General features: G+C 35.5%; 1 protein-coding gene across 5 annotated transcripts in view; it reads left to right on the plus strand.

The window, feature by feature from the left end:
- Nucleotides 1-24,610, plus strand: part of DYNC2H1 (dynein cytoplasmic 2 heavy chain 1) — a 155,446-nt gene that overhangs the window by 90,998 nt on the left and 39,838 nt on the right. For 2 of the 5 annotated variants that reach the window (XM_042023790.1, XM_042023791.1), the window contains exons 78-82: nucleotides 1,143-1,253; nucleotides 3,049-3,204; nucleotides 4,439-4,514; nucleotides 6,023-6,234; nucleotides 7,966-8,070. In XM_042023790.1, coding sequence (XP_041879724.1) covers nucleotides 1,143-1,253; nucleotides 3,049-3,204; nucleotides 4,439-4,514; nucleotides 6,023-6,234; nucleotides 7,966-8,070 — 660 coding nt within the window. Of the gene's footprint in view, nucleotides 1-1,142; nucleotides 1,254-3,048; nucleotides 3,205-4,438; nucleotides 4,515-6,022; nucleotides 6,235-7,965; nucleotides 8,071-15,812; nucleotides 16,079-20,946; nucleotides 20,983-22,719; nucleotides 22,839-24,610 lie in introns of those variants that run through there. The other 3 variants (XM_042023794.1, XM_042023793.1, XM_042023792.1) reach the window with 3 other exon arrangements.

A 24,610-nucleotide genomic window follows, 5' to 3' on the forward strand; every position in this document is an offset into this window, starting at 1 on the left:
AGGTATAACAGGGGTATAAAAGAAAAGGCAAAAATCTTCATGGCATCACATGGCCACAATCTAAAATACAGGAAATGCTATTTAAATTTATGATAAGACTTATTTTAATGTGACAGTGGTCAAACACTTGAACAGGTTGCCCAGAGAGCCTGCAGAGTCTCCATCCTTGGAGATACTGGAAACCTGACTGGCTACAGGTCCGGGCAACTTGTATCTGGCTCTGCTTTGAGCACAGAGTTGGACTAGGCAGTCTCTGGTGGTTCCTTCCAAGCTCCACAATTCCGTAATGTTAGAGTTATCATTTTGCTTAAATAGCTGAATGAACTGGTACTGTTTTTTCAGATTTTTTCTTTACTAAAAACACTGAAAACAAAATGATAATTATGCTCTAGAGATGAATGGATTGTGAGAAAATTTTTTAAGAGTTTTTTGAGCTATGTTTCTTCTAACACATACATAAAACTCTTGACATTGTTCTGAAACCACTTGTCAGGCAACTTTGCTGTCTTCAATCGTAGTTGAAGAATATGGGTTTCAGCTGAGCGTAAAGTACCAGCAGTGTGTTTCCGTATATTCAATTAATATATATTTTTGTGAAGCCTTCATGTGTGAAATAACTTTTGGCAGTATTTCTCTTAGAACTCAATTTTCCAATCTTCAATTTTCTGTGAATCATGATATATGAAGGGGCCATACAGCAAACACTTGAAGAAAAAGAAATTAATATAGCTATACTGGTATTGAAAGTCATTGAGATCTGTTGTTGCTATGCAGCCCACATTGCAAGCCTTCATCATTTTTGATGTAGCCTTCTGGTGTTTTTGTACTTAAAAGAAGTAAAGAACTGCTCTATATTTTTATGTCCTGAATTAAGTATCTAAGGGAAAGGGGCAAATACTTTGGCACAGCTAGGATGAATTTCAAATTTGAGCACAGCAATGATACAGAATGTGCAGAGGCAACACATCTTGAACTATAACCTTATGTTTATACACAACTATAGATTTTTTAGATAAACCTTTCTAATAAAAAGTTTTAGATAAAACTTTCAATCCAGGATATAATTTTGTAAATAGTGTTCTATATATAAAAAACTCCAATCACTTCAAAGCCTATTTCAGTATATAACATCTCTTTCATAGGAACTGAATACATTACATCCTCAACCAAACTTCCGCCTTTGGCTTACTACTGAAGTTCATCCAAAATTTACTCCAATTTTGCTTCAATCAAGTCTGAAAATAACCTATGAAGTAAGATCTGTTTGGAAAGCTTTTATTAGGTTCTTACAGTGAATGAACCTTGATGTATAGCAAACTATATGTTTGGATAGAAAAACTGGTTTTATCTTACATTTCAATTACATGTAATACAAAAAATAAAATGAGTTTACCTTGAAAGATGATTTTTTTCCTATATGCTTTTCCCAGTTGAAAGTATGAACTGAAAATAAGTTTACATAGGAGAAATAATTGATCTGTTTTGTGCTCCAAATACTTCTGTGCATTTAATCAGTTTTTCTTAAAACCAGAAATCTACACAGGTGTTGTTACATGGATGCAAAACAAGGAATTTCTCCTTCTTGATGAATATCCTCATCTGAAGATCACGGAATCCCACTTTCTCTTCCTTGTTTTCGTTTTTGGCCATGTAGCTTTATATTCACTGGATCCTTTCAACAAAAATGGCTCTCCTCCTATACATCAGAACATACAGTTAAAAGCCTTTACTCAAATTTGAGAGCTTTGCATTTGAAATGGCGCAGCTTAAGGAATAACTGGGACCATGTTCCTCCAGCTGACTGGAAAGTAGTCTAATCATGAATGCACTTAAGCAGTAATGTCCAGTATGGAAATCATTAACTGGAGTGCTCCTAACTCTTCCATTCATGATGGAGTATGGAGATTTTGCCTGCAGCTAATCCAAGAAACTCTGACCTTTTAGAGTCCAATGTTGCTGACTTTCAAGAAGCCAAAATTGTTATACTTTTATATTGGCTACAGGTATTTTATATTTGAGTACCCTCTTGCTTATATTGAGGTCTTCAATGGTACAGAAACTGCAGGACTGTCTTACTCATCCCACTATTTTTGGAATAATTGGAACTTTGCACAAATGCAATATTCTAAGTAATTCTGTTTCCTTTCCAATTGTAGTAAATATTTTGTTATCATGAAAGAACGATGATAGGCAATGACTTGGAAAATGGTATTTGATTATTATATGGTTATAGTATGTACCAGTGTATGTAGAATGTTACCAATGAAGATACAGACATTATAAAAAAAAAGTGAATTTACTACAGTGTTTTGCAGGTATTTGTCAGAACCAACTATGGTAATCTTATGGAACCACTAACAGCCATTTTTAAAAAGAAAGAACAAAGAACATTCTTAGAAAGACAGAATTGTAATTTAAATATCTTAATATTTATATTTGTCTTCAGACTTGCAAATAATTTGAGAATGGCTGAGTGTCCAGTTGTTTTTACTTTTAAGCACTGTAATTTCAATTACTGTATACACCTTAAATGCAGTTATTTCTAGTGGTTGTGATCATTACCTACCACTAAATCAGAGAACTGGCATTTTATCATTCTTATATATCATAGCTATATGCTAACTAACAGAGTGTGGTGATGGCATAAGGCGATTTGACATTCATCACATCACAGAAGTCATTGGTAGTTGAGCTTGTAAAATCAGAAAAAAAGTTCTTTTGTTTGAAAACAGTTGAATTTACTTTATGCTGATATATTTTGGTAGAGTACTATTCTTTCACTAGGTTCTTTTAGTGTAGTACAGTCCTGTCAGTTGGTCCTGGTAACCTGGTTACCATTTCCTTCAGTATGTTGAAGTTATTTTCAGTATAGAATCATTCTGTTGTTAAGCCATTTATTACAAACATTTTCTTTCCTTGTTAAATTCCATTCTATTAAGTACTGTTTGTCATTTCATTAAGTTACAAATTCTAGGTTATAATTTAAGAAACTAGCACATAAAAATGTCAGGTTTTCTGTCTAGAACAGTGTTTTTCCTTCCAATACAGGCACCCCCAGGCCTCAAAAAAAATCTTTTGCGAACTTATGAATCTTGGACACCAGAGCAAATCAACAAAAAGGGAAATCTGTCTAGAGCACATTCTCTCTTTTGTTTAGCATGGTTTCATGCTGTATGCCAAGAAAGAAGAAATTACATCCCTCAGGTAATATTTTATTTGCTATCTTTTAAAAAATTTACCCCATTTATTAGCTCTTGTACTTGGAAGCATTTTTCATCACGTATATGTTGGGTCATATTCAGAAATGAGAAAAAGTTGGATATTTCTGGTGCCTGTCTTTATTGTCTCTAAATTCATTGCAAAATAAGATCTTGGTAACCTCAGTTCCTGTCCCTCTGAAAATTGCTCCTGCCTGCATGGGGTTATTTTGTGATTCATGTACTAAGTGATACTGATGCAGAAGTGGGGTCCCATGGAAAAGATTCTGTGAATCCTGTTTGCTTGGGAGAGCAAATGGAAGATGTGTGAAAAGAGACACTGGGGGAAGGAGATGACACTGTCTACTCTTTCTTCATACAAACTCCTTCAAGGAGAAGGAAGAGCAAGGGAAATTGTTAATTTCTTGTGAGGATTATAATGATTTTCAGAGATGTGTTTCTTCTTTAGCTAAATTTTTAATTAAACTGAACATTTTTTTCTGGCTGCAGGTGCTTAAATTAAACAGACCAAAAAACCCACCAAACAGTAAACTGCTCTATGTCTGGTTTATTTTATTCTATTTAGACTAGATATGAAGTTACACTGTCATCTGAAGGATTTGATCTGGCCAAGCCTGGAATGTTGGAGAGTTTTTTTGCTAGTTTCGACTCTGTGATATTTTTAAGGTTGTTTACCTTTTGCAGTAACAGGCTTTTGAATATTGTGTTCAAGTAGTACAATGGGTGAAGATATTTAAAGTATTAAACTGACACGTGAATTCTCCTTTGTTCTTGTTCAAATTCACGTTCTTTGGCACCAGAGTATATTAAAGACTATGTTTGAAGAGTCAGTCCTATTTATGAAAATACTGTCTGTATACTGAAATACAAAGAGGCCCTCAGAAACAAAATGGTAATTCAGTTCATGATCTAGTCACAGATGTCAGTGAGTTTTAGTTGAAGTAAATATTGATAGAAAATAAAATAACCTTAAGTTTACATTTTTATACTCAGTGGATTCTGGTTTATGTGAGTATATAAAATTAAATGCACTGTTACAACTGAATTTTTTTTATACTACTACTACTGACTATTTCAAAAAATGCACTTAATGGACACAGGTTGTTTCTTTTTTCAATAAGTATATTATACAGCATTCAGTAACCACATGGTGCTTGTATTTTACTTCATGATCATCACTGTGTGACTAATTAAATTGTTTGGATTTCTTTTCATGGTAGGGTTGGACCAAGTTCTATGAATTTTCTTTGTCTGATCTCCGTGCTGGTTTTGACATTATTGATAGACTCTTTGAGGGTAAGTCACTTCTTAAGGTAAGTCCCATTAGTTGGGATGTTGCATGTAGGAGCTTTATTTTTCTACAACATTCATATAAGAGAGGAGATGCTGTAGAGCTCATCACCAGTAAGCAAAACTAGAAAAACAGGGTGAATCATAAATCCATTTTTGGGTGGTTGGGTAAATCAAAAATTCTTGGTGCCCAAGGAGTATTCTGCTCAGCTTCTTGAGGCCAGAGGAACAAATTGGAGATACAGGCAGCCTGTAAGATGAAATCTTGTGTCTCCATTCCTTCCCAGTGTGAGTTCCCCAAAATACTGTATAAATGAATTGAATATGAATTATTAAAGAATTCTTCATATTGACACTCAGTATCAGACAGACCCCACTTCATTATTCTGTTAACCAGCGTAGGAATTTCTAATATTATTTAATATGTTGAAGGTAATTTTCTTCAACTCTTTGCATTTTGTACAATTTCAAAGTAAAGTTAGGAACTGATATGTAGAGATAAGTTACAATCGTTGACTCAAATGAGATTTGTGGATGATTAATACTTCTGGAATTAGACCTTAGTTGTGCAGACTTGAACCACACAGTGATGTAAAGAGATTGAATCATTAACTGTCAATGATAATCATTAATTATTACTGTGAAAATCTCTTTTCTTACAAAGGAATGATTGAAGCACTAGGAAACAACAGTCACCACCAGTAAACCCCCTCTTAAAGTAATTGCCACTTCCGTCTTCCAAAGGACTTTAAGGATTACCTTTCTGACCAAGCTTTTATCTGCACATGAAAGCTATAGGATATAAGTAGTTCATTGTCCCATGCAGTTATTTTGGGCAACTGTGATAGAATGGAAGAAAAATAAGACATTTTGAACTTGTGGGGTATAGTTAGGTCAGAGTAGTCTAATGCAACATCAGGAAACTATTAGTAGCATGCTTAAATTTATGTGCTGTGTTGTGTGATTTATAATGATTTGCAGAGTATCTATCCTGGACCTCTTTGTGTTTGAAAGGATGACATTTCCACCAGTCTTACTTATTTGGAGCATGATCTGCTTTTGGTTTCATCAGTCAGTTTATTTTATGAGATCAGATGGTACCATGGTAGAAAATAGCGTATACAATTTTATTTATGACAAAGGAGCACAAAATTGAAGTTTTAATAACATAATTTCTAATAAATAAATAAAAATAATTTCTAATAAATAAATAATTTTTAATAAATAAATAATAAAACCAATTGGTTCAAAAAGCACTTGAAGGCTAAAGTAAAATTTCTAATAATTCATTTGCAACACAGTAAGTGTTCATATTATCAATGACATATATTTACAAACTCTTTCCAAGTTTCTGCAGCTTTTGCTATTTGGTCATATAGAAGAACAATTAAAAATTAATTATTTGATGTATTAATTTTTTTTTATTTCCCTGAAGAACTGCAGTGACAAGAAGAAATGCTTATATGCAGTGCTGTCCCGTGATACAAAACTAATGTTAATGAATTAATTCATAGGTTCCAAAGAATTTCAGTGGGAATTTGTTCATGGCTTGTTTGAAAATGCAATTTATGGAGGCCGTGTAGATAATTCCTTCGATATGAGGGTTCTTCGGTCCTACTTGGAGCAGCTTTTCAATTCACGAATCATTGGCAGTTTAAATGCCAGAGGCAAGAAGATGAGTAGTTTCCCATGTTCCATCTCTTTACCAAATTCCTGCAGTATTTTGGTAGGTATACATCTTCTACCACCTAATAATTTATTTTCAAGAACTGTTTTTGAAATATTTCCACAAAGAAAACTGAAGTTGCAATCCAAAGGATACCTCAGTTTCTTCAGAAAATTAGCTCTTTTTTGTGGAGCATTAATTCTTGTCAGTTCATTCACTCTTTTTTTTTTATTATATCTGATTGGACTGTGGTGCAGAGCAGCCTACCTATGAAGAAATCAGTAAAAGAAATTGAGTTAATTTATGCCAAGGATATAATTATATTTTTAGTTATATTTTTTTATATAATTAGTATATTAACGTAACAGTAGTTTTTTAAAGACTGCTAAATATTCCTGCAACTTCTGAATGAAATAGGAAAATCTAAATATACCTCTCTGTTTCCAAAATATATCAACATTCTGACAATCTGCTGACAGGCCATGGAGGGTATATGACATTTTATTTGGTGATAAATATGGATTCTGATTCTCCTTCAGTAGAAGTGTAAATGAGAGGGAATTCCAACAGTCTAAACAACTGATCTCTCCCTGTCCTTTCACAATGTAATTCTTGGTTTTACTGTGATTAAGGTTCACTTGCATTTTAATGGAAGACTCCATAGTAGACCTCTAATATGAAATTATGTAAATAGTATTATCTCAGTTAAAGTAAATTGCTGTCATTTGGCATTCTTTACCTGGATTCTGACTGCTTAGTCTTGATTTGATTTGGAGTTATTTTATTACTTTAATATGAAAGTTATTTTTTATTTGCTATAGATGTTCTGAGTTAGCATCATAAAGACAGAAGGAATAAACAAACCAGGCTGGTCTCTGTTCTTGTAGATAATATGTTCAAGTAGATGAACCTTTTTTTCTAGCCTGCCCAGCATTTAATATCTCTCGCTATCTTGTGTGATTATTTATGTAAGAATTTATAGTTTCGTGTCTTCAGTTAGTGTTTCCTCAGTGTTTGGTGTAGAGTTCTGCTGCTGTTGTTGCCTCTGAAGTGAGATTCCCCATTAAAGTGAGTTGTGCATATCCAGCACATGCTCCTGCTAGCAAAGACAAAATGCATGTGACACATACACAACAGGGTGCAGCCAGACTTTCAGACAGTAAATATTTTTGCCTTTAAATCACAATAAAAAAGATGTCTAACACCATTAGCCTACCTCAGTCTGCAAGGCCTCTTTCTGTTTTGTGCAAGAGGGCATCACTAGTGACTATTACACTGCAACTGCTATTGATGCTATTCCACATCTCCAATGATTATGCAAACCTATTTTTACCTAAACTATTTCACTTTCTTTGAGTGATAATATCTTCCTAGATTTAAATAGAAGTGAGTGCTCTTAATTTTATTAATATGTATTATACTTGTTTTAGAATTCCAAAGTATTTTTGGTTTTTTATTTTGTCATTACTCTTGCCTTTAAGTTTTCAAAAGAAGTATTGTACCTACTTTTCAGGGATAGTCTTGGCATATTTTTGTTTTCCTTTGATAGCATTACTGTAACCAGAATTGCTTTATGCTCTTTTAGAGTTATATGAAAGAAGATAGTTTCTGATAAATAAAATGAAGAAGTCTATAAATAAGATTACCATAATATGCCACGTCTTGTATACTTATTTTAGTCTTTGTGTTGTGCTCTGCACCTAATGAAATTCCTTTCAGCATATGCTGTTAATTTTCATGACCAGAATAAAAAGTTCCCTCTGCTATGTCTATTTTTTTCTTCTTATGCAGGATTATCGTAATATTATTGAAAGCCTTCCAGAAGATGATAAACCTGACTTTTTTGGCCTCCCAGCTAATATTGCTCGTTCATCACAGCGTATGATCAGTTCCCAGGTAACTTTAGCATTTTTCATTGACTTCTGAATCTTTTCTGGGGCCATTATAAGCTGAAGAACCCAACCACCTGTTCATAAATGCAGTTTCCATAAGAAAGAGTAAATGGTTGTGTTTTTTTAATATGTTGACTTATCTGTAGAGTATTTTTATATAGTAACATTTAATCTTTAGTTACAAGAGCATTCATTTAGAACTTAAATAAACAAATACTTATTGAGAAGGTTTCCAACAGTATAATTCACTTTACAATGAAGAGTGGTACGATAGTTTTACACATAGAATATGGGTAAGATTTTTTGCTTTTGCTGGAAGAGAAATTCTGAAGAATTCTTCCACTAATTCCAGAATTCTTCCAATTAGTCAAAAAATTCCATCATTCCAATTAGAAATGTGTTTTTTTTAAAAAAATGTTATTCTCACTGAAGAATAGCTTATAACTACTTAGGCATGTCATAATGAAATTCCCATCGTAATGAAAAGAAAGTTTGAGGGTGCTGTAGGTCTTAATTTAAAAATTCACTGATTTGATGTATTTCCTTTATTGATTTAACTGTAAGATATGGCAGATGGCTTTATAATAGTCAAGAGTTCTCCACTATAATTTAATTGCAGTCTAGTCCAGATTTGAATATGTATTTAGTGTGTGAGAGTGCATTGATCTTAGTGTTGGAATAACAGGCAATGATTAAACATTTTTTACCTCTTTAAGAGTTGTGTGTAGAAATTGCAGCTTGTGTGAGTGACATGGGTCACTCATTGTCCTGAGTACTGCTAAGGACCCAGCTGGGGCAGCTTTCCTACTTACCTTTGGGGGAGCCCAGAAATTCTGAATGTCCCTTGTTCTCCTCATTACTTTTTTTTTGTCAGTCTGTGAAGAGAAAAGATGGAGTGATTTGAATTCCTTATGTCTCCATTACCAGTATGTTTGGTTCTTTGGACAAAGCTTTTCATTGCTAGTATTGTGTCAGTTCTCTTAGGTGTCAATTCAGTTGCTTAAAAATTGGTATCTTGTATAAATCTGGAGATGTCCTGGTGCATTTAAGACATCTACTAGGAAGTGTCAAATACAATGCAGGACCCAAGTGAATATACATGCTCTACTGGGCCAGCAACTGGAATTCAGGGCAAAATGGCACTAGAAGCCATTGTTTAAGCAACTGATTCCCATTTCTTGCACGCCCTGATCCAGTAGGGTATTGGTCTGGGGGTCCTATGTCATATTTGTCTATCTGTAACATTTTCATGTCACTACGTGTAACAACTGAATTGAGCTCCTAGAGCCTAGAGTCAAGGGAGTAGTTTGACTAAGAAGTGGCTGTACCTCAGCCTGAGTTGAAATTCAGTAATACTCATAGGCAGGTGAAAGTTCACCTTTTGTTTATTCAGGTCTGCTGGTCATTCTAATACCTTTTAGATCAAATATGGAGCAAGTTCAGGACTTCAAAGCAAAGCTTAAATTCTTTGTTCTATATTTTTCTTCCATTGCTTTTCAGTGAAGTCTGGATGAGAGCACACAGTTACTGTATAAGTGCAGTTAAACAGTACAAATCTTTTAAATACTTACTAACATAGTTTATTTGACTGGTAAATTAGTAGTGTCAGATAACGTGAAAGTTGATGGATTCGAGAATCTTGTATCAAGATCTGTATATCAAGGCTGTCTTTAATTTTCTGCACAGCCTTAGCATGCTGTTTTATGTATGGAGAAGTTATAGAGGGAAAAAATTAAATCATAGAATCATAGGTTGGAAGAAACTTCAGTGATAATCTGGCCCAACCTTTCTTGGCAAAATCTGTTGGAAGTTCCCTATAACTGGAATTTCCAATAATTTCAAGACTAAGAATTACAGTTTTTTTAAAAAGTATCTAATTGTTTGTTTACAGTCACTTAAAAAGGCCTCCAAGCAGAAATCTTCTATTAATATAAGACCTCTGATCTGCTGAAAAAAAAAGGCATTTGCATATTGCATTTGTTGCCTATCAAATATAGTACTGTAAACTTTTTAAAATACATCTATTCACTTAAATCCATCGCTGTATTGTCAAACTATTTGTGGTTTCTCTAGAACATGAAAATATAAAGATATGTAAAGACAAATCAGTAGGATGAAGGTGCCTGAGGTAATAGGATGAACTCAAGAACTTGTCTCTTACAAAGCTAATACATGCTCCGAGATTCAATGTAGCTGTTTTTGGTTTTGTCTTAAAATCATTTACATAAACAACCATTTAGATGCTTTTGTTTCTCTCAGATTCACTGTAGACTGCTGCTTATTTTTTTTATTTCAGCTGTACTTGCACAACCTGTTAAAAGCTGCAGTTAAAAATCCTAATATTTGAGAATCAGAATATACTCAGAGTTTCTGTGTGAAGGGAAGTAGATAATGAGTGCATTTGCATGTAAACTCACTCTGCTGAACTGGTCTGCCATAGCATTGATTCTAAGCTATAAACTACGGATTATAGTCTTGAATATGTGAGGCTGCTGTAGTTAAAATTCTGTGAGATGTTTTTTTTGTCATAGGAGATATTTTCTCACCCTTCCAATAGTATTTTGCGATATTTCTTTAAGTCTTAGGCAGTTTAAGTAACAGAAACATGAGATTTTCCTTAAACTGTGCTTCTCCCTCCCTGTGAATCCTACTCCTTTTCCATTTCTGACAGTTTGGCAGCTGTTTTAGATCCATAGGTGATCCCATGTTTCACAGCTGGAAATTGAATGATTGTTTTCCTACAGGAGTGTTTCTCAGAAATCCATTACCAAGCTAAAGCAAAGCAAAGGTGGATGAACAAGGGTAGTCAGAAATCAGTTGCTACCAGCTCAGCCACCATGTCTCTAGGACCAGAAAGGCAAAAGGCAATACCACATCCACTACTTCACTGATTCTGTAGACTTTCTATGAATATGATTAATTTTTCATGCCTAGAAGTGATAGTTTGTGTTGCTGCAGCAACACACTGTACTGTAGTAGAAATAGGCTGCAGCACAGTGCGGCATTTTGCAGTCATGCAGATATCTCTTTTGTAATCTACGCATTGCTTGTGTTTGGGTAAACCTAAAACAGCAATAAGAAGAAAGGGACTTCTTTCAGAAATTTTACAAGTGATGACTGTATTCGCAGCTTTCCTAATTTAAAAGCTGAATATTGCTACCAGTATTATTTTTACATTGGCAATTACTAATTGAAATTTTAGAAATTATGTCTTCCAATGTTCTGTGGTGTGATTCAGAGAATATTAATATTAAATCCATACTGGGAAAAGCCTTTTTTTTTTTTTAAGAAAAGATTTTACTTAAAAACACATGATATTTTTAGAAACATGAATTAGATTTTTTTTCTGAATTTTGTGCTTAGTTGCTCTACATAGGTAAGGATAAGTAAATTTTTAGAGGCTGGATTTCTAGAGTTCACTGTGTCTCTTTGGTTCTGCCTCACCTGATGTTTGAACAAGCCTTTGACACATCTCCTATGTTGAATATGGTCATGAATAATCTCACATCTCTTGCTGTTTCTCTTTGCACAACAGTGCATTAAAATAAAAAAAAACTCCACTTACAGTGCAGCTGCAGGAGTCAGTATACCTCATCCTACCTGTTTTACACCAATAGAGATTTTCTGTACATCTGCAGATGTTCCTCATACTCCACAAGTCCTCACCACTTAGTTACAGTCATGCTTCTTTCTCCTGAGCTGATAAGCACTGTATTTTGCCTGCATATTGGCCTGTATTCAGGTGGTCCAGTCTCCCAGTGTGTTAAACCAATGATTGTAGCAATCAGAATGTGTGGAGGTTGGCTTTAGGCATCCTGTGCAATGAGAAGAGTCTGTAATTTAGATATTTCTCCAGTAACCTTCTTGCAAAGTGGGCTTTTGGTGCCAGTGTACTCATCTCTTATTCTTAGTTTTGTGCTTTTATGAATTCTTATGAACAAATTTCATCCTTCATTATAATTTTAATAGAACTATACATAAGTGTCATCATCAAAATAAAATGTATCTTATGTGATAAATGGAATTTTTACATTGAAACAGACAAGCCTGCATGTATTTTTACACCTTTAAAAAGCAGTAAGGACTATCCTTTTCTGTGCAGGATTTACCATACATGTAACTAATATGACTTATGCCAGTAACCCCCCTAGGAAGATGAAATGAAAATGCAGAGGCATTATTGTTTTGTCTCCCTTCTGTGCACAGCAGACATAGTCATTGCAGGCACTCCAGAGAGTGTAGCACATAAAGCTGCCTGTGTTGAGTGATCCCAACAAACCTTGCCGAATACAAATGACTACAGCCTGTTTGTAGTAGCTATATATGATCAGTCGACTGGGTAATCTAAACATTCTTCAATAATACAGTAAATTACTTTGAGAAGAAAGCCAATCAGTAACTGGCAAGTTGTGCAAGACTTCAAATATGACTGCCAATGATAATGAATATGGCTAGCACGTGGTTTGCTCATTGCTAACTTCTGTATACAATATTGTGTTTAATAATTCTAAAAATATCTTGCCTCAGGAATTCAGCATTCTTTTACACATTTTAATGCTTCACAGGGAGTATCATGGGAGACAGGTTAAGTCTCAGTAAGGTTGAAGAATAGGTCGTTTTTGATATTTTCGTAAATGAATGAGTACAGTCTCTCACATTATGATGCAAAGATGAAGGATAGTTACAGTCTCTCTGTACTAGGACAGCATCTTGATTCTTTTGTGTCCACCATCCCAGTGATGGCACAAGTGGAAGGCAAGTCTGTGGATTTGCAGTAACTTTTTAGGACCTCCTAAGGTTGATTGTGCATGCATAATTGAAACTTGCTTTTTAAAGTTCATGGAGTAATGTCTTAAGTGAGTGGGACCCCATGCTGGAGCAGGGAAAGAGAGTGAGGAGAAAAAGACAGTGTGTGATGAACTGACCGCAGCCCCCATTCTCTGTCGCTCTGCACTATTTGGGTTGGATAGGGTAGAGAATTCAGGAATTAAGTTGATCCCAGGAAGAAATGAGATATGACAAAAAGGCATTTGAAGATTTATTTCTCATTATCCTACTCTGATTTGATTAGCAATAAATTAAATCCGTTTCTGCAATTCAAGCCTGTTTTGCTCGTGATGCTGACTGGTGAGTGATCTCTCCCTGTCCTTAGCTCGACCCATGAACCTTTCTTTACATTTTTTTTTCCTTGTCCAGCTGGGAAGTGGAGTGATAGAACAGCTTTAGAAGGCACCTGGTGGCCAGCCACGGTCAATCCAATACATCTTCAAAAAGCTTAAGGACATCAGAAATGTAATATAATACTTTATTTTACAAAACAAAATAATTGCTGAAGAGTCCACAGATTGTAGCTTCTTACCAAATTTTCAAAGAAACACTATAAAATTATGTAATTGTAGAATTTATATACAAATTAAAAATTTTGACCTCTGAATACTTATAACCTACATATTAACTGTTCAACTGAACTTGATGAAAGTATTTATCCTCCTATATTTTGTCCTTTGTAATTTTATTTGCTTTTCAACCAGGCCAGTGATATTCTGCAGTTTGGGTGGTTCAGATTTTGCAACCAAGTTACTTGCTTTAAGAACCTTTTACATACTAATTTTATAGACTCAAATAGAATCCAAATCCATCTAGCATCTTCTGTGACAGGGCAGAGGATATAAGGTAATATTTTCCCAGATACATCTCTCTCAAGCTGCATGCTTGTCTTTGCCTGTTTCGTCTCAGAGTGAGTGACAGGAATGACTCTCACTTCTCCTAGTTAGCAACACTATTGTTTTTATTAACTGAAAGCAGTTGCAGATAAGTGGTTTGAGATGCTCCTTTTTCTTTTAACCATAGATTTTTATCTCAACTCTTTTGGTAATAATTGATTCTGCTTTTCTGCCCCATCTAACTAATTTCTTTGTGGATTCCACCTGGTATTCATGAAAGCACCGTAAGGAGTTAAACAATTCCTGTAACTTTAATGTGCTGCTTTGTATTATTGCCAAGAGGACTGACTTGCTATTTGACCTATTTGCAGGAATACCTTTCCCATCAGGTTATACTGTAGGTGCTTTTACCTGATTGTCTGCCCAGCACCTTTTCTTTGGATTGTGGCCATCACTGCCTCATAAGCCTGGTTTAAAGCTCTGCTTGCTAGAACCGGTCCTGCTGGCAGGTATTTGTCACAGTTTGTCACAGAGGTGACACACACTTTGCAGCCAAGTTAACATTCCCCTGTTCTGTCCCATTCCCTTCACAAGCAGAACTGCCGAGAGCACCACCTGGGCCCCCACATCAGTGGTCACCTGCCACTTTCTCTTGAAGGCACTGGTTCTGATCCGTGTGTTGGGCCCCAGTAGCCCACATGCTGATAGAACTTTACCCTCCTCACCTGTTTCTACTTATTCTGCAATTGCACATCTGCAGGTGGAGAAGGAGCCTTTTCATTCTTGCTGGAAGTCACAAACTTCCCCTTTTATTTACCAGTACAGGCATAATTTTTTGGATAGTCACTACATGTTGGCAGCTAAACTAATATAACAGAAAAAATATTTTCTAAGAGTGATAGTCATCTAACAAAGCTTGATTTTTCTGAGAGTAAGGTGCCTAATCTTATGGTTATCTGGGCTCCCTGTGTATTACAGTCCAACTCCAAAATACCGTATTCATACCTGCCATGGAGTGAATTATGTAGATGTGTGAATTCCTGTTTCCTTCACTGATTTTATCTTCAGTTAGTGTTTTAATATTTCTTAAAATGCCTCCTGTTTTAATACCAAATATTTTACTTAGATGTTATTCTAACATTTCCCACAAGTCAATGGTATTTTTAAAACAGATACCGTGGAATTAGAGTTTATCTTTGAAATACACAGAGAGGTTCCATCAGATTTTTAGTTCAGCTCTTAGAGAATATTTGGTTTAAATCCTACTAGAAAAGACTTCTGATGTATTTATTGATTTATTTAAATTCCCCTGACTGATACTGGAATAATTTCTTATGAGTTTATTTTTCTTTTAAATGTTTAGGTACTGTGATAGAAAAATATGATAAGCCCAATTCGAAGCCCAACTGAAACTAAAAAAAGAAACCCAGTGTAATACCTCTCAACTAGCTTCAATCATATGAATATTATCCACCTCTTCTTACCTAGTCATCCCTTTTTTTTTGTTATTAAGGAAAGACAAGCATTTACAGGGAATAATTTGTGCCAGTCTTAGATAGGCATCTAAAATAAAGGAGTGAATCACCTTTTGGAATTACCTATTTCTTTCCATTGAACTATGGATCAAACTTTGTAATAATGTCAGCAGCATTTCTAAAACTTGTATAGTGAGCATTTTAATGAGCATTTAGGAGATTAAAGATAACAGCTGTAACTAGGAGGTTGTTGCCTATGCAGAATACAGGAAGGTTTCTTTTCTACTGAAAACTGGACTATTTGAAAAATTAGATTTTTATTATATCAGGATTTGGAAAATAGTTGCGTTTGCCATTTCTGCATTGAATATTGTAACAGTGTAAGTATAGTTGTCACACTTGCATTCCATATCTAAGTATTCAATTTAAAATGGAAAAGTTCAGGGGGAGGAAGTGAAATTTAAAGCATCTTAAAGTATGCAAGTTATAGTGCTTGTCTGAAAGACAAAAAGGGAATTTTATTAGTTAGTGGACGTATTTTTTTGCATGTTTTATTTTCCAGGGCAGTAAAGACCAACACATTTCAAATTTCATTTGTTTGTTACCAGCTTTATTTTATTCAAGTGCTAAAGCAAGTGAATGGTTCCCACCATTGTGCATCCTTAGGCAAGGCCATCATTCCCATTAATGGAAGAGAGTTTGCTTGTGAGAGTGACCTTTTACTTGCCCACTGTCTGCCAGCATGCTGAGAGTGCACTCAATCTCCTCATCAAGATCATTGATAAAGATACTAAACAGAATTGGCTCCACTACTGAGCCTCAGGGAAACCACTGGTGACTGGCCAACAGCTGGTTTGAAGTCCCTGGTAGTGTATGAGTGTGTTCATGTTCTTTGTGTGGACTGTTTCTCTCCCATTATTATCTACTCCTTTGCTTCCTACACCATGCACAGAGGCCTTAGAATACTTCAGGTTCTATGTACCGTGCCTCACTTACATTCTCTTACATTCAGCCAATGCCCCATGTTTTTTTGAACTTCTTCATATGTGTTGAAACCTGTCTTAATTGTTTCCTGCTGGTCTTATGTCCAGCTGAGCTTTGGCTTTTCTAATTTCATCTTGAATTTCCCAAGCAGTTCTTTCACTGTCCTTGATATTTTTTATGTGTTGCTTCTTTTTTTGCCTTTCAATCCACAGAGATATTCCATGCTTACTCAGTCATTTTGCTAAAAATCCTGGCATTTCTGCACAATGAGAGGACTTGTTCTGAAGCTCATTCAAAAATATTCTTTTATTCCCCTTTTTAATCAACTGAAATTAATGTGCTGACCACTCTACTGCCTCAAATTTTCTCTCTCCTTACTATACTGTATCATATTTTCCCTCTCCCTTATGCGTATTAAACCAGTGTCTTATTTCCTTAAGTCCAAAATCTTAACTCTGCAGTTTACTTCATGGGTATCCTCAACATATATATAAATATAAATAATAATTTCTGCCTGCATTTGCAATGTTGTCTGTTAACCACCACTTTAGAAATTTCCTGCAGTGAAGTCATCATCAATTATACAGCTTTTTCACATATATTTTGAAATACAAAGATGCACAGTTGCAAATAATGGTATTTAGAGGGCTTCTGTGACTAAAAGGTAACTCTTAATTTAAGATTTTGAGCTATAATTCCCATGAAAAAATTGTTGATGCACTTCTTTGACATAGTATAAAGCTTGTGTGTTTTTTTCTCATACTCAGTAAAAATCTCATCTTGCAGATCACTGCTGTAAATGTCAATTTGACTTTTACAGAACTACAGTGCAGAGTGTTATAGAGAGTATTTAAAAATGCCTAGGAATGATCCATGCCTGTATTCATACTTATTTTCATGTGGGAGGAGTGACTGATACCCCAGAGGGCTGTGCTGGTGTTCAACAAGACCTGGACAGGCCGGGAAGTTGGGCAGAGGGAAACCTAATGCAGTTCAAAGGCAAATGCAGAGTTCTGCACCTGGGAAGGAATAACCCCATGCACCAGCACAGACTGAGGTCTGACCTGCTGGAAAGCAGCTCTGCAGAGAAGGACCTGGGGGTCCTCATGGACAACAAGCTGTCCCTGAGCCAGCAGTAGCCAAGAAGGCCAGAGGGTTCCTGGGGTGCATTGAAGAGCTTTGTCAGCAGGTCGAGAGAGGTGATCCTGCCCCTCTACTCAGCCCTGGTGAGGCACATCTGGAGTGCTGTGTCCAGTGCTGGATTCCGCAGTTCAAGAAAGATGAGGAGCTGCTGCAGAGGGCTCAGGGGAGAACTGTGATGATTGGGGACTGGAGCATCTCTCTTATGAGAGAGTTGCATCTGTTTCACCTGGAGAAGGGACGACTGAGGATTTTTATCAATGTTTACAGATATCTTAAGGGTGGGTGTCAAGAAGCTGGGGCCAGACTCTCTTCACTGATGCCCAGCGACAGGACAAGGGGCAGTGGGCACAAACTGAATCACAGGATATTCCATCTGAATATGAGGGAAAACTTCCTAAATGTGTGGGTGACAGAACACTGGAACAGGCTGCCAGAGAGGATGTGGTTGAATACCTCCTCTTCTAGAGATATTGAAAACCTGTCTGGAGGTGATGCTGTGTGGCCTGCTCTGGGTGAACCTACTTTGGTGGGGAGGTTGGACTAGATGATCTCTAGAGGCCCCTTCCAACCCCAACCACTCTGTCATTCTGTGATTCATACCATGACATTTCATACTCATCATGAATGGCAGCTGAATCATTTGAAAACTTGAGAGGTTGTTCTAGCAGAAACTTTACATAGAAAATTAATATTCACATAGTGTTATTTAATATTGACATTCATATTCACATATTTAACATTACATCAGGATGACTTAAGAAAATTATGGTATCTGAACAATGTCAAGTTCAAAAAATCAGGCAAAAAGCATGTTGCCCAACTGAATACTCCACAGGAATTAATACTAGCACAGAAATCTCACACCGAATGCGTTCTTTTTGTAGATGGGATTGCTTAAAGAGAAACAGTAATTTGTTTAATGAGATCCATCAGAAGTCAAAAGGAATAGGTAATTGGGCCTTAGTGTAGCTACTAAATATAGTATTTATTTAAAATAAATACTCTTGCTCTTCTGTCTGTACTTGAAAATGAGAAATTTTGTAGGAAAAAAGTTACCTTTTTATAACTATTTTTTATTATGTGATGAGTATTTCTCAAGTTAAAATTAATGTTAAACTAATAATGAAGAACAGTGTAGAGCAATCTAGTAAAGTAGACAAGGTATGAACCAGGGTCAGGAAACATGAAGCAAATTTTGCCTCATTAAATCTAATTGCTGTGATCTCACTGACTTCAGTAAAACAGCATTTTATCATTAGGTTCTTTTTTTTTTTTTTACTTAGTTTCTGATGTGCTCTTATTTTCAGCAAGTCACTGGCTGATTCTGTACCTCTTCCTACTATTCCTTGCATATCCTTTTACTTAGATTAAAACTGCTCTCTGTCTTACTAGAACTGTGATCAGGTATATGGTTCCAGTGCTGCTTTTTGCCTTGTTTCTGAGAGCAACAGAGACGGAAGGTGTAGGGGAGGGTGTATGAGGACATTGGCAACTCTTAAATTGCTGGATCATGCTTGAGTTTGTACACCAAATCTCCTCGGCTGTTATTACCCAAGTCAGATAAAGAAAAGTTGGGGTATGTCCTCCCAATATTGCAGTCATACATCTGACTCTGCAGTACTTCTACTGTGTATAGAATAGGTGGGCTGTGGTGTGGGGTTATTTTTCAAGGTGCAGCTGTAGTGATAGCTGTGGCTTCTTGAGTGTTTGTCAACAGACACAATTTTCTCTTTCACAATCTAGCTCAACAGAACTCAGAGCATGAATTTTATATTTACTGCTCCTCCATTATTCTAATTGTGCCACATAGAGTAATGAGTTTAATTATTGAAAAGTATTTTAATTATTGAAAAGCAATTTATATTATTCTTGAACTTCTTATGTTATTACTATAGATTCCAGATGAACATAAATTTATTTTCTTAAAATAATTTAGCAATTATATAACCCTTCAATTGTTCAGAGTGTTTAATTACTGACATTTATTACATCCCACATCACAAATATATGACTAACAGTCTCTAGTAGAAATTGATGAGTAATGTCAATCTGTAGTTATTACCCTGCAATAAGAGAGATCTGAGTACTTAAGGATTTTTAAAATATGGGGAATATTTTGAATACACGTGTGGTGATGCATGAAAGAAATGTGCTGTGCCATTAATGGAGTAGAAGCCACAGTACCGTGCTCTAGCAAAAAGAGCTAGAAAACATCTCTTTACCAATTTAGTGATTCAATGTAATGCTTCAAATAACCTTACTAATTCCCATGGGATTGGTGCTGTGTATATGAGAATATATTGGTGGTGCTCTGCATATGAGAAGTTTGTTCTCTTCTAAAAACAGGCTGCCATTTTCCAGTCTCTTTGAATTTTGTTAGGATATGTAATTAGTTAAGGTCAATCACCTCTTCTGGCATGCCTTTTAGCATCATGGTCTCCAGGTAATGTGTATCCTGTGGACCTGTATGAAGGAAAACTCAGTTATTCTTCAGGAGAAGGTTCAGCTAGAGTACTGTCTGTGTCAGTACTGGGCTTGTGCTGTCCATATACAGCACAGTGCTGACTTCCTTCCTTCCTTCCCTGAACCGCTGCTCTGCAGAGAGTCTTCCTGTTGTCAAAGGTACATGATAAATGATGTGCTTCTGTATAAAGGAAGATGCAGGTGTGGTCAATGTCTTTGCCACATTTGCTTTGTATTTGACTGAGAAGGTATGTATCTCTGTATAGAGTCCAGCCCTACTTCAGATCCTTAATGAGTGAGAGTGCAGCTTTGAGGTGGTCTTGATGGAACAACAAAAGAGCAAGCTTACACCTACACTGTCTCTTACTGATCCACATGCAGTAGGAATGATTCGCTTACAAGTGCCATTAAAGTACCCTCATCCTAACAGCATCCATGGATCCTTTTCTTGCAGAGAGGGCAAGGCACACAGTCAGGGACTGAAGAGAGGTTCCAGTGGCAGCTCAGTCTTTGTTTCTCACAGCTTGGTTCCTGTTCTCTCATTGCTGTGAAAGTAGACTGTTTGGAAGCATGTAGTTGTGACAGAAGGGATGTCACACAGAAACCTCGTCCCTCTCATGATGCAGTAAAGACATAGTTGCGTTGCATTTGGTTAGTACTTTCACAATATTTACCAAAGTAATTAAGCTAAAGCTTCATACTTCAGTTTGAGCTGTAAAGTCTTATAAAAACAGAAATATTTCCTCAAACAGCTGTGTAAAGGGATATATTGTTTCATTCACAGAAATGAAGCATAGAAGTGGTTTCTGTGCTACGACTATGTCCTTTTAAAACTGGTAGATGGCAGTAGAGTATCTGCTTTGACATCTGTAGATTTACTGAGAGGACTTTGCTAGATTTTTGTACAAAAATGAAGATCCTTTTTGTATGTTCCATAGTTGTGAGAAAAAAATACCTGTTATCTGACTAGCAAATCTTTACAGTTTTGCGTTCTTAAAACAGTAATCATATTGAGTTCAGAAATGATTGATCTGAGATTTTTTTTTTAGCTCACTGACAGAATTTCACAACATGTTTTTTACTCTATTACTTTCCTCCTTTTCAAGTCGTAATACTATGTGTAAAAATATGATTTTGTTGCATGATTTGTAGGGTATATTGCTTCTGAAATGAGTACAAGACTTAGATGTAAGTCTGTGTTTATTATATGTTGTATTTGTGAAGTAGCAGTTTTTGCAGTAGTGGTGAATGACTGAAGGCAAGACTTTTTCCTCATCTTGTGCATTAGTAATGAACAGAAATAGATTTTGTGTTCCTAGAAATCTGTCTTGTCTGAGTTCCAGAGAATGAAAAGTTCAAATCTTCTCATTTCCTCGTTTTTATTTTTTCCGTGAATTTTAATTTTCAGGTAAAACATGTCTTTCTAGTAGTTCTGTATGAAGTCACATGGGAACATTTGTTGTCTTTGTAGCTTTCCATTCTGTTCATTATCTCTCATAATTTCTCTAGATTCATCTGTTTTTTACTCTGATGTGCTGGTCAATATCATAGCAGCATATGTCCACAGATGCACCCAAAAATAGGCAATAGATTAAAAAGCTGAGATGCATAAGTAATTTAATAACTAGAGAAATAAATATTGACATTCTTAGTTTGACCAGCCCACCTTTCTTAATATATGCAATTTGTATTTTTCTGCACTGATAACTCAGAAAAAAACATGCAGTGCATGAATTTTCCACTAAGAATAGAGAAGATACTTGGTAGCAGTTTCTGTAGGCTGTTCATCAGTATTAGATGCATTGTTCACAAATAAATTGCTCTATTGAATTTTTTGTATAAATACTGTTATGATTAGGTGACCTTACTTAAAACAGACAGATTCTACAAAGCATTGTGAGTCTGAATAATCTTCTTGCTCCTCCTCACCATTATTGGTGATTGCTTTTATATTTTTATTTCCTCTTTTTCTATCCCTCTCATATTTTTAATCAAGGTACTGTTTTCCTGCTTAATGGTAGATTTTTTCACTCTTCTCATTATTCGGAATATTCAGATGTGTGTTTGGTCTGGACTAGCACAACATACAAGAGCTTTTAGTGTATAATATATAAAAAGAATACATTGCAATAACAAAGGAGAGCATTCAAAGGGTAGGTATTGTAAAAGTACTCTTATTTTGAGTACCCGGTATTATACACCTATAATTAAATTTTCAGTTTCCTTGGTACTGTAAATAAATACCTGGGTTAGAGTGCAAAGGATATGATTCCACAGACCTGGATATATGCATCTGTGCTGGTCATTTCTGATCTCATTTTGTGGCCATAGAAACACTGTGTTTAAGGCAAGCTTAATCTAGAGTAGGTATTTGAAGTTGATTATAGGTTAGCCTGATGGTATTGTATATATAGTACATTGAGAGAAAATAAATTCTTCTCAAGCTTTGTAGTTAGATTTTCAGGAAATGAAATTAAAACCTTCATTCTAATTTCCACAGCACAGACCCGTCCATCTCAGGTACCTATGTAAGGAACTTTGCTTTCTTATGTACTCAATAAGAGAGTCTTTCAAGTTCAAGTTAGCCCACTTAAGATCTGTCTGTTGGGAGCCCTCCTCTTAGGGAGGCTAAGGCGATAATATTTTTGAGTTAGTTTTAAGTAAGCTTTAAATAAGTGCCTGAGGATAGGTAAGGATGTATTTGTGCTTGCCTAATGTGACTGCATGCAGAGCCTTCTTTCAACCCAAGAGTTCTTTCATCTTCTTAAATCAGATTCCTAATTGTATTCTCTTTGTCATCTGAACCAAGGTCTCCTTCCTTCTAGGTACTTATCCAGTCTGTGTGTTCATTCCTGTCTTGTTGCTTTGGTTTTCATGTGACCCCCAGAAATGTATTCTTGGTAATCCGTTTTCTTTTAAATCCAGTGTCCCTTCCAACTCAAAACTTATTTCACTTGCCTGGAGGTGAAAACAGTTATGTGGAGCAACTGCAAACATACTACAATCCCTTGGACACTTGTGATGCACCTGAGAATTCTACCCGGGTAATATATCCCACTCGTGGTTTTATTCAGGCCCTTCCCAATCTTAACACGTTCTTTGTCCCAATCCATGCATTTGACTCTTACAGGATATAAACTGAAACAAGAAAGGTCCAGATTTGATATTAAGGGAAACGTTTTAATCATTAGGGCGGTAAAGCAGTGGAAGAGGTTGTTCTGTCTCTCTGCTTGAGATTTTTCAAAACCACATAAAGCCCTTAGCAACCTGGTGTGATCTTAAAGCTCGTCATGATTCCAGCAGGAGGTTAGACTAGAGACCTCCTTAGGTTCTTTCCAACATTAATTCTTCTATGATCCTATTAAAAAAAAAAATTCCCTTTTCATTTTCATAACATCCAGAAAGAGACTGATTTGAGAGTACTGAGTAAACATTTTCTCAAGATTTGGCTGATTCAAAGTAGCACAGACTGGTCAATAATGTAAGGAACTTCAGTGAGATCTGTGAGAATGAAATACTTGTGCCATTCAAGTTCTAAAATCAAACTTGTAATCATACTTAAGTAGTAATATGTGTTACTCTAATTCTTTCCTAAATTTGGACAGATGTCATGCCATCGAATTTGCAGTTCATTAGCGAAAGTTTGGGGTGTTGAAGCAGTTCAAAGGTGAAGTTAACCTGAGTATTTTGACGTGAATCAAATGTATTTTCATCTGTTTCTTGAAGGTGAATGACTGTTCTAGGTTAAAATTTTCAAAAAATACTCACGCTGAAAGAGCCACCAGTACACAAAGTTTCAGCCCAACCCATTAATTAAAAAAAAATTTACAGTGAATTGAAATCTTTGCTGTCATGGAAACTTTAGGAGTAAATTATATTACCATCATACATGTTTATACCTGAGAGAAATGGGATGAACTGTTAAGAGTTAAAGATTTTCCATGAATATTTGATGAAGATCATTGTATGTTACAGTACTCTAGAACACTGAGAGCTAAAACTTGATTTCTTTTGATTCAGTTAATTTAAGTGTTTAACTTTTGATAATGATAACCCAATATTTTTTAACTACTTTGATGAAATTTACAAACCAGGAACACATACAGGCACACTGAAGAAAAAAAAATTGAAATTAAGGATAGATAGTGTATTTCCTATTTAAACTATATTGACAAATTTTATAATTAGATAACTAGAAACAGACAGCTAACCCCATATTGTAGAGCTAGAAAAATACTTTAGTTACTTGCTCTTGCAGTCACTACTTCTCAAAATCATTTCAGCTATATGGAGATACATGTTTATACCTCTAAAGGCGCTTTAAAAATGAGTATCAGAGTTAGTATTTTCAATCCCCCATATTCACAAAGCAATCGTATAAACATTTTTCAGCTTTATAGTATGCACTATATGCAAGTTTATATGAACTATTACATAGTGAATTACCAGTTAAAGTGCATTTGATATAAATGTTTCATTGCTTAGCAGATTATGGCAGGCAACTATCCAAAAACAAATTAAAAGATACAAAACTATAGCTAAAAGAATGATATCTGGAAGGCACAAATGTGTGTTTATTATCTGTATTGCTTGTCAGAACATTTGCATATGTGCAGAGTGAAAATGAGGAAGAATAGCAGGAAGGATAAAGATACTATGATCAAAACATCCATCAGAGAAATTAATTTTTTGCTAAATTAAACAAGAATCTCTTTTGGTATACACAATAGCTGGGGCACACAAAGGATTATGAAAGTTTAAAATTAAGTTACGAGAATGAGAAAATGAAATGTTATTTTACATAACAGAAGCTATA

The sequence above is a fragment of the Corvus kubaryi genome, unplaced genomic scaffold (assembly GCF_017639235.1).
Source record: "Corvus kubaryi isolate FWS band 111438036 unplaced genomic scaffold, C.kubaryi_AGA036_p1.0 37256, whole genome shotgun sequence".
NCBI classification, from domain to species: Eukaryota; Metazoa; Chordata; class Aves; order Passeriformes; family Corvidae; genus Corvus; species Corvus kubaryi.